This window comes from Notolepis coatsorum (genome assembly GCF_963971535.1).
Source record: "Notolepis coatsorum genome assembly, chromosome: 20".
Taxonomy (NCBI): domain Eukaryota; kingdom Metazoa; phylum Chordata; class Actinopteri; order Aulopiformes; family Paralepididae; genus Notolepis; species Notolepis coatsorum.
The window spans coordinates 35,071,134-35,087,138 of NC_140184.1; the positions used below are offsets into that span (position 1 = coordinate 35,071,134).

The window sequence follows — 16,005 nt, forward strand, 5'->3', positions numbered from 1 at the left end:
GGTCCTCCGTGTTGATGAATACCACTTTGTTCTACCGTCAATGCTCGTGCATGATTATCCATATATGGTCATGAAAATGAGGAAACACCCCCCATGGGATGTGAAATAATGGACCGACCCGAGCGGGACTCCGAGAAACTCCACGGAGAATTCACTGCTGTCGAACCAAGAAGACACTATCGCGTATTATGATTTATGGGATAAATAAAAGGCGGACTTGTAAACGGTGATGTCAGATATCAACGGCTCCCTAAAACCATTGCTGCAATTCTGCCTGGACAGCTCAAAATACTAATAAAGACCGTTCGTTGACCACTGTTTGGCGCTGGTTGTGTGTCATTATAACCGTGCTGTATGAATGCCTTTATTAGTTGTGTTCGATTGGCTATATGATTTTTAGAGGCATCTATTTTGTTGTCGGCTAATAAAGACCGCGCTGGAATATGACTGCCTTTTCCCATGTTGTTTGATTAATACCCACGGATTAAAGTTCTCCTCAATTCTATTCCAAATCGCGATGGATCTCCCGTCAATTTTCTACCTGCTGCATATGATTTCTAGAGGCATACTACAATCTATTTTGATGTCAGTATTGGGTAGCCTATATAAACAATATAATACGAGAGCATAGAACAATGAATCTCACTGCATGTATGATGTATCCTGCCTTTCAATACATGAACTTGAATCCCATCATATAGTCTGTCCACTATCTGCATGGTGTCATTGCAATGCGTTTTCTATTCTTTCTTGTACAGTAAAAAGGGGGAAGAACACTATATTCATATGACTTATTCTGCTTACAGCTTCGAAATTCCACTTGTTTCGTTTAACGTAAAGCCTTTTAAATATAATCAAAACGTTCCCGTGTTTCGGCGGTCTGTGCGCAAAATAATAACGAGTTGAGCTTTATGATTTATGATGAATTGAAAATGGGGGACCCTGATGTAAACAAGACGAAAGTTGGTCTGCATCCCCAATTAACAATTGTATGTACTGAGCTGTACTGTACTGTACCCATTCTGCAATCTGTTAATAAACTTTTCAATCAATCAATCAATCAAGCTACGCGGAGCGCAGTCAGTCAGTAGCCTACACCCCGTATATTCCGATAACGCTATATAAACCATGAATGAATGAATGAATGAAAACTTTATTAACAGATTGCAGAATGGGTACAGTACAGTACAGCTCAATACATACAATTGTTAAGGGGATGCAGACCAGAGAAAGACTTTCGTCTTGTTTACATCAGGGTCCCCCATTTTCAATTCATCGTAACATATATGACATGCTGCATTCATTCTGAGAGAAAGATCTATTATTCCAAATGCTATTTATAGGGTTTTGACCATAATTACACTACTGTTGCTATCTTACAATGAACTATAATGAACTACGGTTCATACAGAACATCCAGTGTTATTATGCACAGAAGCTCATTTCCTTGTTGTAATAATATATTCTACCACTGGGAGCTAGGTACGCCAGGTCTGAAATGTGCGTAGATGTACGCACGAAGTCAAGTTCAAGTTGAAGTTGATGAATCCCACTCTTTGCTTAGAAATGATCGTACGCACGGGTTACGCACAGATCTGTGCGTAGAACACGTTGATGCATGAGGGCCCTGGACTCTGGTCCACTGGAATAACACAAGCCTGTACTGCACACAAACACACTGTATATACATCATCTATTTTTAGACTTGCAAGCTCCAATTGCAAATAGAAAAGTTGTCAAATGACTGTAGTCTTCAGTTCCTAAGAGCGTTATTTGAGTGTGTCATAATTATTATAAGAGCTATGTACAGGTGTTCTCATGTACTTGTACATGTGTTGAAAAAACAAGCACAAAATTGCACAGACCCACAGCGCTACCTGCACATGTGGCAGATAAAACATCCCTGCCAGATCGTCCGTGAGTGAGTGAGTGAGTGAGTGAGTAAGTGGATGAGTGACCACAATTGCCGTGCATAGCTCACGGCAGCAGTCCTGCACACCCTGGGGGGAAAACTGTTTAGAAATGGAAGTTATAGGATTAACTATCTTTAGAGTCTGAAATTGTAACTGACATTTACATAGAACGCAAGCATCGCAATATGATGGTTTTTTCCTTCTTTTTTTTCAATCAAATCTTTTTATTGCAATATGATGGTTGAAATATGATGTTTGTTGTTTTTCATCAAAGGTTTCATCAGCTTTAGTGAAAATATTGATCTAACCTCACATATACGCTGACCTATGTCTTCATCGGCTCTGACCTCCTAGTGCCCCTGACTTCCTGTCAGGAGAAACCAGACAGAATTTTAGTTTACAGTTTTTGTTTTTGTCTGATGTGTGGGTTGGATTTCAGTGGGTATAGGGCCACACCTCGGGCTCTAGCAAGGTCTGGAGAAGTTAACAGTATAATAAGTTACTAAACTCCAATCCACACTTCAGACCAAAACAAAAAAGGAAATAACAATAACAAGCAGGCTCTTTTGCCTAGAGGTCACAGTTTTACAGCATTACAGATTCTACCTTTAATGACTTCTTTATTCTCATAAGTATAAGGTATAGCCTCATTGATCCCAATTCCTGGCTAGGTTGAAGGTTGTTCAAACCAGTGAAATGTTCACATGACAGAAATACATTGAAATATTATGGTTAATTGAAACATGCATGCAGGCCTTAGTTTAGTTTACATTGATGAATAGGTAATTTATTATGCCCATTCAACTGGTTTGGATATTTCTACTGTACTACAAGCTTGTCAACCCTGCACTGACTTCCTATACTGAGTTTAAATTTGTCCAATTGGAACGATGCTTCTTCTCATTGGGCTTCTCCACTCTTCTCACCGCAGGATGAGTTCCCAGCCACAGATGAGTTCCCGGTGGTTGATGAATACCCCCCGGTGTTGAAGTGGAGGAGAAAACCCTCTGTTGGGTCGGTGTCATCCCTCCCAGACTTGCTGGGGAACTCCACCAGCAGTCTGAGTGCCGTGGAGAAGCCCTTCCAGACAGACAAACCACTCGAAGGTGACACACCTCACACACACACACACACACACACACACACACACACACACACACACACACACACACACACACGCACACACACACACACACACACACACACATCCATAAATAAATATGTACAAAATACATGCATATAAACATCCAACCATACACATACCCATATATCCATAAATAAGTACATCCATACAGTACATAATACATTCATACAGTACATACATACATATACAGTACATATATACATTCATACAGTACATACAAATGTACATACTTCAATCCATACATACATACATCCATACGTACGTACAGTACATCCATCCATCCGTCTATACATATATCAGTCCATACATACATACATACATACATACATACATACATACATACATACATACATACATACATACATACATACATACATCCACTCATCATCTTATAAAGCGTTCCTTCTTCCTTTGGTAATTAAACCTAATCCATGCATCCATATATCCACATGTATCCATACTGTCATCTTAAAAAGCCGTCCTTCCTTCCTTTGATAACTGAACTCCATCCATTCATTCATCCACACATCTTGTCCTCTTAAAAACATTTCCTTCCTTTCTTTGATGGCTGATTACTTTTGAATATAACAGCTGTGATTGGTTGTGACATGGTTTTTAATCATGGTTTGCTGGCAGAGGTTTCCCTCTACAGGCATCAGTCATGAGAGACGATACATTTAATAGATGTCCTTTGAACTGAACATGTTGGAAAAAAACTGGGTTTGGAGAGGGGCCAGTCCCATGGATATTGCTGATTGCTCCCTTCTGACACAAACAGACTCTTTTATAGATGTTGGCCATATTCTACTTCATCTATTTTCATCATAATGAGGTTCTGTCCGGTGTGTATCGTTTCACAATATATACATACAGTATGTACTGCCCAGTGAAAGACCATACATGTATACATACATACATTGTCACCCAAGATATACATTTACTGTCTGTTTACTTTGTTTTCTCCATTTGTTTACTTACAGAATCCTGAAAGAATTTCCTATTGATGAATACAAATTATAATCTTAGATTGCCCAAAAAAACAAATGAAAGTAAACTTTTCCCACTTTGTTTTTTCTATATAGCCTAACATGAAATATCTTCTCATAGTTTTACAGTATAAAATTGCAATATATTGCAGTGTTTATAGCATCACAATATATTGAATTGTAACCCCAGTATTGTGATATGTATGGTATCGCTCTAGTTAACTGGCTGTTTTATTGACTTTGGTACACCATTATGAGGTTACAAAATTATAAAAATAGAGCACGTTAAAAACAGGCAATAATACAAAATCCAGTTTACAAATAGCAATTGCACTCTTCAGTTACATGGTTTTATTTTTACCACAGCTTTCAACTCTCCCAGGGAGACAAAACCATTAAGCTGTAGTGTGTTCTGAAGGTTATTCCATGATCTGGGTGCAAAATAGGAGAAAGCTGTTCTACCAAGTTATGAGCAAATCCTGGGTACTTGGTAGAGCAGTCATCTAGTGCAGGGGTTCCCAAAGTGGGGGTGGCGACCCCGGGTCGCGAGATGATTTCATATATATTTTTTTTTTTATGCAGTCAGGCCACTGAACTTAGAAGCAGGCCAGGCCAGTGTTTCTAGTTGCAGCAGCACAATAGTTAGATAACCTAGATGGGGAACAACCAGGAGATCACTGCAACTGGTTGAGAGAGAACTACTGTATCTCTCTCTCTCTCTCTCTCTCTCTCTCTCTCTCTCTCTCTCTCTCTCTCTCTCTCTCTCTCTCTCTCTCTCTCTCTCTCTCTCTCTCTCTCTCTCTTGCTCTCACACACACAAAGGGAGCCACATGTGATTGGTGGAGGCGGAACCCTTACAAAAAACTGTTGTTGCTAATCATTGACACATGCTAGCCTGTAATAATCCCCCCCAGAAAAATCTACTTTGCATTTGATATATTGCAAATATATGCCATCACACACACTGGCATTTAAAGGGTTAGAATTATAAAATGAATATGTGGTGTTATGATCAGGGCTGAAGTTGAATAAAAGATTGTATTTTTTTCAATCTGACATTACAAAAAAAACAGAAAATCCATCAAAATCAGTGTTGTTGCTAATCATACACATATGCTAGCCTGTTTTTTAACAATAATTTGTGATGCCATCACAAACACTGGCATTTAAAGGGTACAAATAAAAAAAATCCCTGCACCAGAATGCAGGAAATGAAGTCTTTGTAACAAAATAATTCCTGGTGGGGGGACCCCCAGACCCCCTGCTTAAGAAGTGGCCTGACTGGGGCTATATTTTGCACTATATTTCCTGGCCTGAATGATTCCCCAAGTCCGGCCCTGGTTAAAAGCCTCCAATGCTTATTAGTGTGTGTGCGTTTGAACGTTTGCATGTTTCAACCATACATTTCCATTTATCAAAATAAAACAAATTATAATTTTTTTTAACCTCCTATAATAGTGTGGGTCGCGGCCTGAAAAGTTTGGGAACCCCTGATCTAGTGGAGCAAACATTATAACGCTGGTGGTGAGTGATGGGAGATTACAGATATAGAGGGAGTTTACCCAGTATGGCTTTTGTAAATATAAATATATCAATGCTGCTATCTCCTTAGGCTTAATGAAGACCAGGAAACCAAATCATAAAGTACACAGTGACGTGTATGGGACAATGAGTTGGATATAAAACATAGACAACTGTGATACACAGAGTCTAGACAGCGAAATATAGAGGAGGCAGCATGCAGGTAAATAATGTCCCCATAGTCTAGAATACTTAAGAGCATAGCCGAAGTGTTTTCCTAACTGCTAAATTAAGGCAGGCCCTATTTCCGTAATAGAAAGAAACCCAACCTAACCTAAGTGAGAGATTGTTGAGTCAGCATTTCTGACTTCAGTCAACTACAGCTTTGATCGTTCATGCAGTAAATCAGTTTAGTCTATAAGCATACCTTGCTCTTTTGTTGATTGATTGAATTGATTGGACAATCTAAAATCACATACAATACTGGTACACAAAATGTACAGCCATCACATATAATTTAAAACCGTTGAGAATTGAAACACAATAAAACCTTACGGTTTATTTCCATTGTGGTCCTCAAAGGGTCCTCAACCACGCTGCCTTTTTCTTAGTCCAGTAGTCAATGAATTGGTTGGTTTAGTCTTAGTTGACTTTGTTAGTTGAGGTCCTGAAAAATTATAACATAATTCCCGGATAGGCGGCTGGGTGGCGCAGTGGACATTACGCTCGTCACCAACGCAAGAGACATCGGGTTTGACTCCGGCTGTCGGCGTTGCCTCCGGCTTGGGCCAGCCGTCATACTAACTCAATTGGCAGAGTTAGCGGGTGGAAGTCGATGGGTGGTAATCTGGTCGTTGGACAGCAGAGACAGGAAATGGCGGGGGTAGTGTGAGCCTCCCACACGTTACACCTCGCCAATGAGAGTCCGCGCTGGCAGGTGAAAAGATGTGACAGGCTGCCTCCTCGTGTACCGGAGGGGACGCGTCTATTCGAAGCCCAAACAACTCCTGCTTCCGCGTTAGAGTTTTGCGCTCTGATTGGCCACTGACCTACGGTATTACGCTCCCCCTTGTCTACGCCAGTTCTGCACGCCCAACTCTACTAACAGCCTGCAGCCTGCTCGCTAGTCCTGCCTCTACTAACAGCCTGCATTATCCAATTCATATCAATCGAAATAACGTATATAACGTATTGTTTTCATCTCTTTATATTAACGGCTTGCTAGTTCTGCCTCTACTAACAGCCTGCATTATCCAATTCATATAAATCGAAATAATGTATCTCTCTATATTAACGGCTCGCTAGTTCTGCCTCTACTAACAGCCTGCATTATCCAATTCATATCAATCCTCTCTATATTAACACTTTCAGAGCCCAAGCTTAATCTTGATTTACCGCTTGAATGCCCCCCATTCACTTCAATGTTAGCGTTAATAACGCCTAATCTATGTTTTAAATTATGGCTATGTGTCTAATCTGCCCGTCGCTTATCAATGACTCGTTTTCCAGTCAACATTGTCGAAGTGGATTGTTTTTTTATCGGTTCATTTTCGTTTGATAGCATTTTGAAAAGCCCTCGTTTTCAAGGAAAATATAAATATTCCATGATAATCGCCCTTTTCTGGAATATTCCAGAATACACAAAAACGTTGTGAACAAAGAACTATATTTAAAGAGGTATTTCTGCATGATCGCGTGTGGAAAGTCTTACATATTTGTCGATAAAGTCAAGTAATAATTACATTCGTACTGCACAGGTGTGTGTGTGCACATGTGTGTGTTTTTACGAGGGCTGCCTTTGGATGGCCATGTCTCTCTTATGCAACAACACGTTAAGCTCCAAATGGTCATTAAACCATGGGGAGACTAAAATGGGCTAATCCTGGTTAAATTTAGTTTACCAGAAAGAAACTATGTCTAGTCAAAAATAATGCTTTCATGGTTAAACGCTGCAGTTAGTCTCATGAAGTCTTGTATTGAACTAGATAAGGGTTTTGTAACCGATGACTCTTCACCTATATTTGTCTTGTTCTCTGTGGCATGTTTCATGTTTGCTCAGTGCTCACCATGTGCTTTGGATGATTTGTGAGTGGTTGCTTATAGTAGAGTGGAAAGCTTGATGTGATGTAAATAAAAACTGTGACCCATTAACACCATGGTGGTTCAGGACATGGATGAACGCATGGGCATAGTAGTAGTTCAAACTAAAATTAAATCAGCCCACAAAGTCGGTCAATAATTCATTGTCAGTGGACTGACTACAAAAACTTGATGATATCACAAATTCAAGTGTTGATGCTCTGATCTCCAGCTCAGGGAGACAGTCGTCAATGTTATACATTATTGAATTAACTGTCAGATCATTGGAATGGCACAATTTAAATTCGGTTTTTGGGTGGATTTTTTCTTTTAATTTTCTTGAGTGAGCAGCACACAGGTATCAGTTGTGTTAGCAAGGTTTATGTTGTGCTCCCTGGTTTGATGTCAGCTTTAGTCAGTTGTTTACACACTGACATTCACACACACAGCCCATGTGTTGCTCTTAACAGAGATGGATGTGCCATTAATAATTAAATGTTATAATAATATATATAATATAATATATTATTATAATTAAATGTTAATAATGAATCATATTATAATTGTGTGTGTGTGTGTTGTAGAGCGGGCCCTGCCGACAGAGAAGGGGCTGGTGTTAGAGCCTGTAGCGGAGCTGGGCCAGATGGAATACCAGCTGCTCAAGTTCTTCATCCTGCTGTAAGTACATATGGACAGACAGACAAAAGAGTTGGACAACCAGGAGAACACTCAGCCTGCTGACTCATAGCTACCATGCATAGCTACCACTAGAGTGGTATTGCATACGTTAGGACCTCTGATCATATTTAATTAGGGATATGGTGGAGGGGTAATGCTTGTTTGCTCTTCGCTTTGACCTACAGTATAATCTTTAGCACAAGAGATGCATTCAATCATTTGTGCTGACGAGGTGGATTCTCCTTCATCCTACCTCAAAACACTTCCCCTCAGTACAAAGTGTCATTGTGTTGTTTGAGCATCTGTGGGTGTATTAAAACAGAATAATAATGAACATAAAAAAAGCTTTTTAATTATTTGCTTTCAGGCTAAGATGGCTTTATAATTATTCCTCTTCAGAAACAAAGTCAAATATCGCCTTCCAGTGTTCAAAAAGAGATATTACAGCTCATTGTTACACCAAACCCCTGCTTTCTATATATATATATGTGTGTGTGTCCAACGTTGTTGTTTTCTTGACAGTATCATTCTCCTCATCCTCTCATCATGTTACCTGGCCTTCCGGGTCTGCAGTCTGGAGCAGCAGCTGTCCTTCCTCAGTAACCCAACACTGCCGCTCCGAGAGAGGTCCGACTGCTTCCACTCTACACACGTTATTAGCATTGTTACATTATCAATCATGTTTAAGTGTGTTCTGTAATAATAATAATAATAATAATAATAATAATAATAATAATAATAATAATAATAATAATAATAATAATAATAATAATAATAATGAATAATACTGTCACTCTATTATCAATTATCATGTTTATGTATTTTAGGTAATAATGAGTAATACTTTCCCTCTATTAATCAAAACTCGCATTAAGAATCTCAGTTTATATCTTGACATTGGTTCAGAGTACATTTACATTGGTTACAGGAGTACATTTGAAACTTTCGACCCAAATATACACTGAGTTGGTGTTAAATGTACTCTTATGGAGTCAAATATACACTGTGTTATGTAACAAAATTGCAGCAGTAATAAATGGAGCTTTTTATTTTTGTAATAGTCTAACTATAATTAAGCAATAATACACGAGAACCAGTGGAATATCAGGATTATTGCCATGGCTGTGATGCGCCCGCAGCCCGTAGGCATCACAGAGTGGCAATATTCATGATATTCCACTGGTTCTCGTGTATTATTGCTTAATTATAGTTATAGAGTGTATTATTGCTTTTATACAGCAAGTTGCACCGTTGGGAAAAAGGATGAATACAGACAATTCTAGTGTCTTATATTGATTTCAGTGAACTTGGCGTAGAAAAATAGTTCCTAAAGATGTATCGTTGCTATGGAATTTCAAATGGAGTAGTCTATCAACCAGCTTGGCAACGCAAACGAATGATGTATTATTCTAATTTATACAACAGGTAGGTCCGACCACCTATTTACCAAGGTGGAACGCTGTTTTAACACTTTCAGCGCCACGCTTAATCCCCATCTCTGCCGCTAGAAGGCCAGCTTAAAATGGTAATTTCCACAGTGTTTCACGATGTCTGCAGAGCTGTGTGCGTGTTCTGTATTATAGCTGTGGTGTGGCTCATTTGACAGACACAACATGGAAAAAAAAATTTTGTTTCTACACACTGTAGTTTGTAGTTTAAAGATAAAACGTGTTATGTGCAATAAGCCCGAATCGTTCAGGTTGATTCCCTGAAACCCCAAATACTCCAAAATCAAAAGGTATATAACATGTACATATGTACCTTCACAAAAATCATCATGGGGGGGGGGGGGGGGGGGTCGTTTTAACTCAAAACTGTGATCGTGTTTGCCGAGCATGTTTTACGTCCGGTAACACAAAACTGTGATTGTTAAATAGACATAGAATATACCTTACCTTAGCCAGAAGGTATTCCAAAAAGAATAATTCCAAGTGATCGCATCGCCATCACGATTACCAGTGTATATGTCTATACACGTTTTGATGGTAAATACGCTTGGGCAACGGAATTTTGAGGCGATCAATGTGAATCTCTGTTTAAGCAGGAGGAGGAGCCCTTACCAAAACAAAACAAAAAGTTAAACGTGTATCCACGACAATGCAATTCCAGTTCAGACACAGACGATACTGCCACCTGGTGATATTCGATCGGCATTGCAATTCCAATGTATACAAACGAGCCAGGGACGGCTAGAATGATCCGGATGATGATTTAGAATGGGGATCAGAGGAAAAAGATCAAAGGATCTAAAAACAAGTTTACTCGTCATTGGCGCTCAAAGCTTGTCGGCCAATAACGAGTATACTCGTGATTGGCGCTGAATGTGTTAATGTACGACCTAGGACTATTATTTTTATTATTATTATAAAAATCAAGTGAGAATGGACCCATTTAGATTCCAAATATGTAGTCAGTTCGTCCAAATAACTCTTGTTTGGAAATTTGCTCCAATGTTTTCGGAGATTGGGCAGCTGCGACAGGACTTGATTGGTTGACGCATGCCCAGTTTATCAATGTGCTTCTATCGTCCCGCTATATTCCTTTATCCGTAATTGATCAGTCTCCCCAGTTAGTAACTAGATTAATATATTTAGTGGAAGTGTCAATAATCAAATAATCTGGACAAAACCATCGCTTTTATCCGTCTGATTCAGATTACTATTTTTTTTTTTATCTACTTTTTCTCCCCATTTTTCAATTTTTCTCCCATCCCAATTTCGTATTATCCAATTCTTCCCTCCCCTGTCTCGAACGTTGCTAGACCATGCCTCCCACTGGTCGGCTGCAATGTGGACGAAGCCTTGCATCAGGAGGAGGAGGAGGCAGCGGAGGAGGCAGCCGTCGCATCTTTTCACCTGAACAGCGCGATCTCTCAGCGGCGAGGAGTAACACGTGGGAGGCTCACGCTGCCCCCGATACTTTCCTGATTCTGCTGTACAGGCGCACCAACCGACCTGTAGGAGTCTCTGTCCACAACGTCCGATCCCCACCCACCGGCTTTCCCACCCCCTAATACTGCCAATTGTATTAGTATGAACGACCAGCCAAGCCGGAAGCAATGCCGAGAGCTGGGCTCGAACCCAGCATCTCCTGCGTTAGTGGCGAGAGCCTTGCCCACTGCGCCACTGATTCAGATTACTCTAACATGCATTTTGAACTCTTGGTCCATATATGGGAATAATGCATGCCGTGACGCAGGGGATTCCCCAATCTGGATGCGCCAGCCCCAGTCTCCCCCGTAGACCAGACCGTCTTATTTAAGAAGAGGCTTGTTTGAGATTCAAATAGCTCGTAATGTTGTCCGTGGAGTAGGTCATGTTGACAGTCTCCGTTTGATGAATGGCAGTTGAAACTTTCTACAACATTCTAAAGCCAGCGCAGTGTTATATTCATGGTGATTTATCCGTTAGTGTATCATGAATATACTCACAGCTTAGAACGCTCTCGACCAATCACAATGTGTGGTCGGACCTACCTGTTATAAGTAAGGGATAATGTATAGCTACGAGGTCATTGTCGCAAAATAATTGACCGACACTGCATTCTGGAACACCGAGGCGCAGCCGAGGTGTTTTAAACGCAGTGAAGGTCAATTATTTTGCGACAATGACCGATTATAGCTATACATTATCCCGCTTATTACATGGCTAACTTATTAACAATATACGTAATTCATTTTACACCATCGACAAGACGAGATCAAATGCAGACGCAGTTGTTCTGCTGCAGTGTTGCTCCTCGCCAGGCAGGTGTGGACGTGATTGAACCTGATGTAGTGCAGCTGTGCGAGATAAAGCTGGGAACGAGGTTATAGCTTTCGTGACTGCGATCAAAATGCTTGATTGTGATTGGTCAATAGCGCTCTGTTGCCCCTAACAGCGGTCATTATTGCGAGTTGTTACCCATAGCAGCGGTCAATTATCGAGAAATAATTGACCGCTGTTAGGGGCAACCGAGCGCTATTGACCAATCACAATCAAGCATTTTGGCGAATGTTTTTTTTTAAATGTTTTGCATTTATTGCTTTTTACTACCGGGCAGTCCGGTAGAGAGAGAGAGAGAGAGGAAGAACGGGAGACAGAGCGGGGGGGGAGACATTCGGCAAAGGACGCCGGGTCCGGGAATCGAACCCGGGTCGGCCGCTTCGCGACGCAGCGTGTTACATGGTTCGCCACTTGGGCGCCCCTTGGCGAATGTTAAAACGCCATGTAATAATGAATCCTAATCTCAATCATGGTGTCTTTTGTCTTGTACAGGTAACCACTGCTCTCCACCTACAGTAGCTCTTGGCTGTCATCTACACTTTCCAAACTTGAAGTGGCCCATCTGCCTGGAACCCCAGATCAGCCTACAGTAGCACTAATCACTACAGCTCAAGACACACAACTGATCCAGGACCAGGCATTATGGGAAACCTCCCTCTTGGACACATTCCTAGCTGCGATCACTTCCAGACTATGCAAACAGACTGCCTATTTATTTATGAATTTAATACTGTAGGTTTACGGTAGCATACGATTGTATCACATGGGGCTGTCCCATCCCTTTGTTCAAAGACAATGTAATTGAATTGGTTATGGAGACCAGAGTCTGAACTGGTACTGGTTGTCATTGGTGGACGGATCAGATAAGACAAGATATGATTGGTTGGATGTCAACCAATCCACACCCTGGAATCAACAGCTATCAGCCTTTGAAGGACTGTCACAAAGTGAAGTAAAACAAGTACATTATCTCATGACAATCTGCTTGCTAGGTACTATTGTCATTGAATGGCAAGCAGACTTTTCGTGACCTACCAGCGTTGTTTGTTTCAAACAGAAAATAGCCACTACAATGCACTTTTTAGATACATTTTCCTTTTTTTCAAATGAAGATGTAATTATGTTATGCGATTAGATCTCATTATTGTTTAATAATAATGTAGGTAGTTATGTCCTTTTTAAAGGTATTTATGCAAGGCTGTGACGTAATGTACAGGTAGCACAGGAACTGAGGACTGAAGTTACTTGTCACTTAACTGTGAAGGATGGCATCACTGTTATATGTTGACGAATATGAATGGATGGAAGATGGAGCTATTTGTTGACAGAAGGATATATTTTAATATCAGATGTTTAATTTGTTTTTATTCGTACTAATGATGAATGCGAATTGGTTGTATTGCTGGGGCTGCCAATGTTTTTAAGGAAAGTCAATTTTGTGTATTCATGCATTTCAACTGAAGTAATACCAAAGACTGAAAATAACACATTGAGGTCTATTTATGAATATGAATATATGTCTGAATCTGAAAATGAAAGTATATGGTGTAAGCCATGTTTGAGCCAATACATTCCTTCTGTGGATATCTCCCTTGTCTTGAAGTTAGTTTAGGACAAGACTTAGTCCTTGTCCCTATCTTAGTCTAGGAGCTATGTGTTTAATTTAAATATATGCTAATCCAAAAATACATCTAGTTACTGTTTTTTTTTTCCGTTTCTGTATTTTAAGGTATGATTTGGAATGTACTACTGTAGGTTTTTAATTAATTGTAATTTAAAACCTACACTGCCCTACAGAAAATTGCAGCCTTTGTAGGCCAGTACTGATATAACTACACATGTAGAGGAATACAGATATAGTGGTATATACACATGTAGAGTGTACAGATATAGTGATATAACTACACATGTAGAGGAGTACAGATATAGTGGTATACATACACATGTGGAGTGTACAGATATAGTGATATAACTACACATGTAGAGGAGTACAGATATAGTGGTATACATACACATGTAGTGTACAGATATAGTGGTATAACTACACATGTAGAGGTGTACAGATATAGTGGTATACATACACATGTAGAGTGTACAGATATAGTGATATAACTACACATGTAGAGGAGTACAGATATAGTGGTATACATACACATGTAGAGTACAGATATAGTGGTATAACTACACATGTAGAGGCGTACAGATATAGTGGTATAAATACACATGTAGAGGAATACAGATATACACATGTAGAGGGGTACAGATATAGTAGTATACATACACATGTAGAGTACAGATATAGTGGTATACATACACATGTAGAGTGTACAGATATAGTGGTATAACTACACATGTAGAGGGGTACAGATATAGTGGTACATATACACATGTTGTGACATCCTCCGGCACGACGCAAAACACAAGCAGATTTCTTGAACTGATTTTAATGAAGAAGCTTGATCCAACCTCATCCAAACCGTAAAATCTTATTGGCTGCGTGCCAGTATATGAGAACATCGATGCGTTACTGTAGTATGTCTTCTGTCAGTTTCTTGGAAGATTGTCTTGTTACGTTGACTTGATGGATTGTTCTTTGCTTATTAGAACCCCAGGTAAGTCCATTACCATTCAAGTTCATGTTCCAACGCAAGAGAGAGAAGGCGGAAACACGTCACCGGATACCTGGTGTGTCAACTCTCGTGAGATGTGGTAATTGCACAAACAAAATAGAAAAATAGTGCGCCACTAATATATATCTTAAAACAAATAAGAAATACATTGAAAAGTAATAGAGTGTATTATTACTATTATACAGAATAAGCATATAAATTGTAAACATAAATAACTATATTAACCAACTGTTAACCATAGCTGCAGTTACACATGTAGAGAGGTACAGATATAGTGGTAAACATACACATGTAGAGGGGTACAGATATAGTGGTACATATACACATGTAGAGAGGTACAGATATAGTGGTAAACATACACATGTAGAGGGGTACAGATATAGTGGTATAAATACACATGTAGAGGAGTACCGATATAGTGGTATACATACACATGTAGAGGCGTACAGATATAGTGATATACATACACATGTAGAGTGTACAGATATAGTAGTATACATACACATGTAGAGGGGTACAGATATACATATATATATATATATATCTGCACTGACATGGCTGACATACCTCAATGACCGCTCCTACCAAGTGTCATGGAGAGGGACCCTGTCGGCCACCCGCCCCCTGCGGACGGGTGTCCCCCAGGGCTCGGTCCTACATGTAGGACCCCTTCTCTTCTCCCTCTACACTAAATCACTGAGTAATATTATCACATCTCATGCCTTCTCGTATCATTGTTATACCAATGATACTCAACTCTTCCTCTCCTTCCCTCCCTCGGATATAAGTCAAGTCAAGAGTTTTATTTGTCACGGCATACAAGTATACAATGAAATGCGGGGGGTCTTGCCCGCAACGATTGTGCATATACAATAGTAATATATAATAAGAATCCAATAGAACTACATTGTGCAATAAAACAAGTAAACAAAGTAGGGCATATCGGTATATGTACATGAGTTATTTACAGAGCATGGTAGGACATGCTAGGTCCTGTGGTAGTGCAATACACTGTTAGCTACGGATGAGGCACTGGGTCTTTATGTACACTGCTATATTATACAATCTCAAGTTATACTATACTATTCTTAAAGTGACCTTTCCTTTTGTAAAGTGACCATAAGTGTGAGCGTGTGCAGCATGAGTGTGTGGGTGCTCATGTTAAAGTGGCTGCTAGTGTGTGAGCGTGTACAGTGTGTGTGTTGTGTGTGTGTTCATGTGTGCTTGTGTGTGGAGAGTTCAGTGTTCAAGGCTCTGATGGCCTGGGGGAAGAAGCTGAGCCGAAGTCTC

The 16,005-nt window shown here is 40.0% G+C and overlaps 1 protein-coding gene across 1 annotated transcript in view; it reads left to right on the forward strand.

Annotated features, from left to right (window-relative positions):
• Positions 1-13,671, forward strand: part of gramd2aa (GRAM domain containing 2Aa) — a gene marked incomplete at its 5' end in the record, with an annotated part of 113,584 nt that extends 99,913 nt beyond the window's left edge. Inside the window, 4 exons of the mRNA XM_084337432.1 lie at positions 2,845-3,019; positions 8,228-8,321; positions 8,844-8,948; positions 12,578-13,671. Coding sequence (XP_084193558.1) covers positions 2,845-3,019; positions 8,228-8,321; positions 8,844-8,948; positions 12,578-12,581 — 378 coding nt within the window. The 3' untranslated portion in view covers positions 12,582-13,671. The remainder of the gene's footprint in view (positions 1-2,844; positions 3,020-8,227; positions 8,322-8,843; positions 8,949-12,577) is intronic.
• Positions 13,672-16,005: the final 2,334 nt, after the last annotated feature.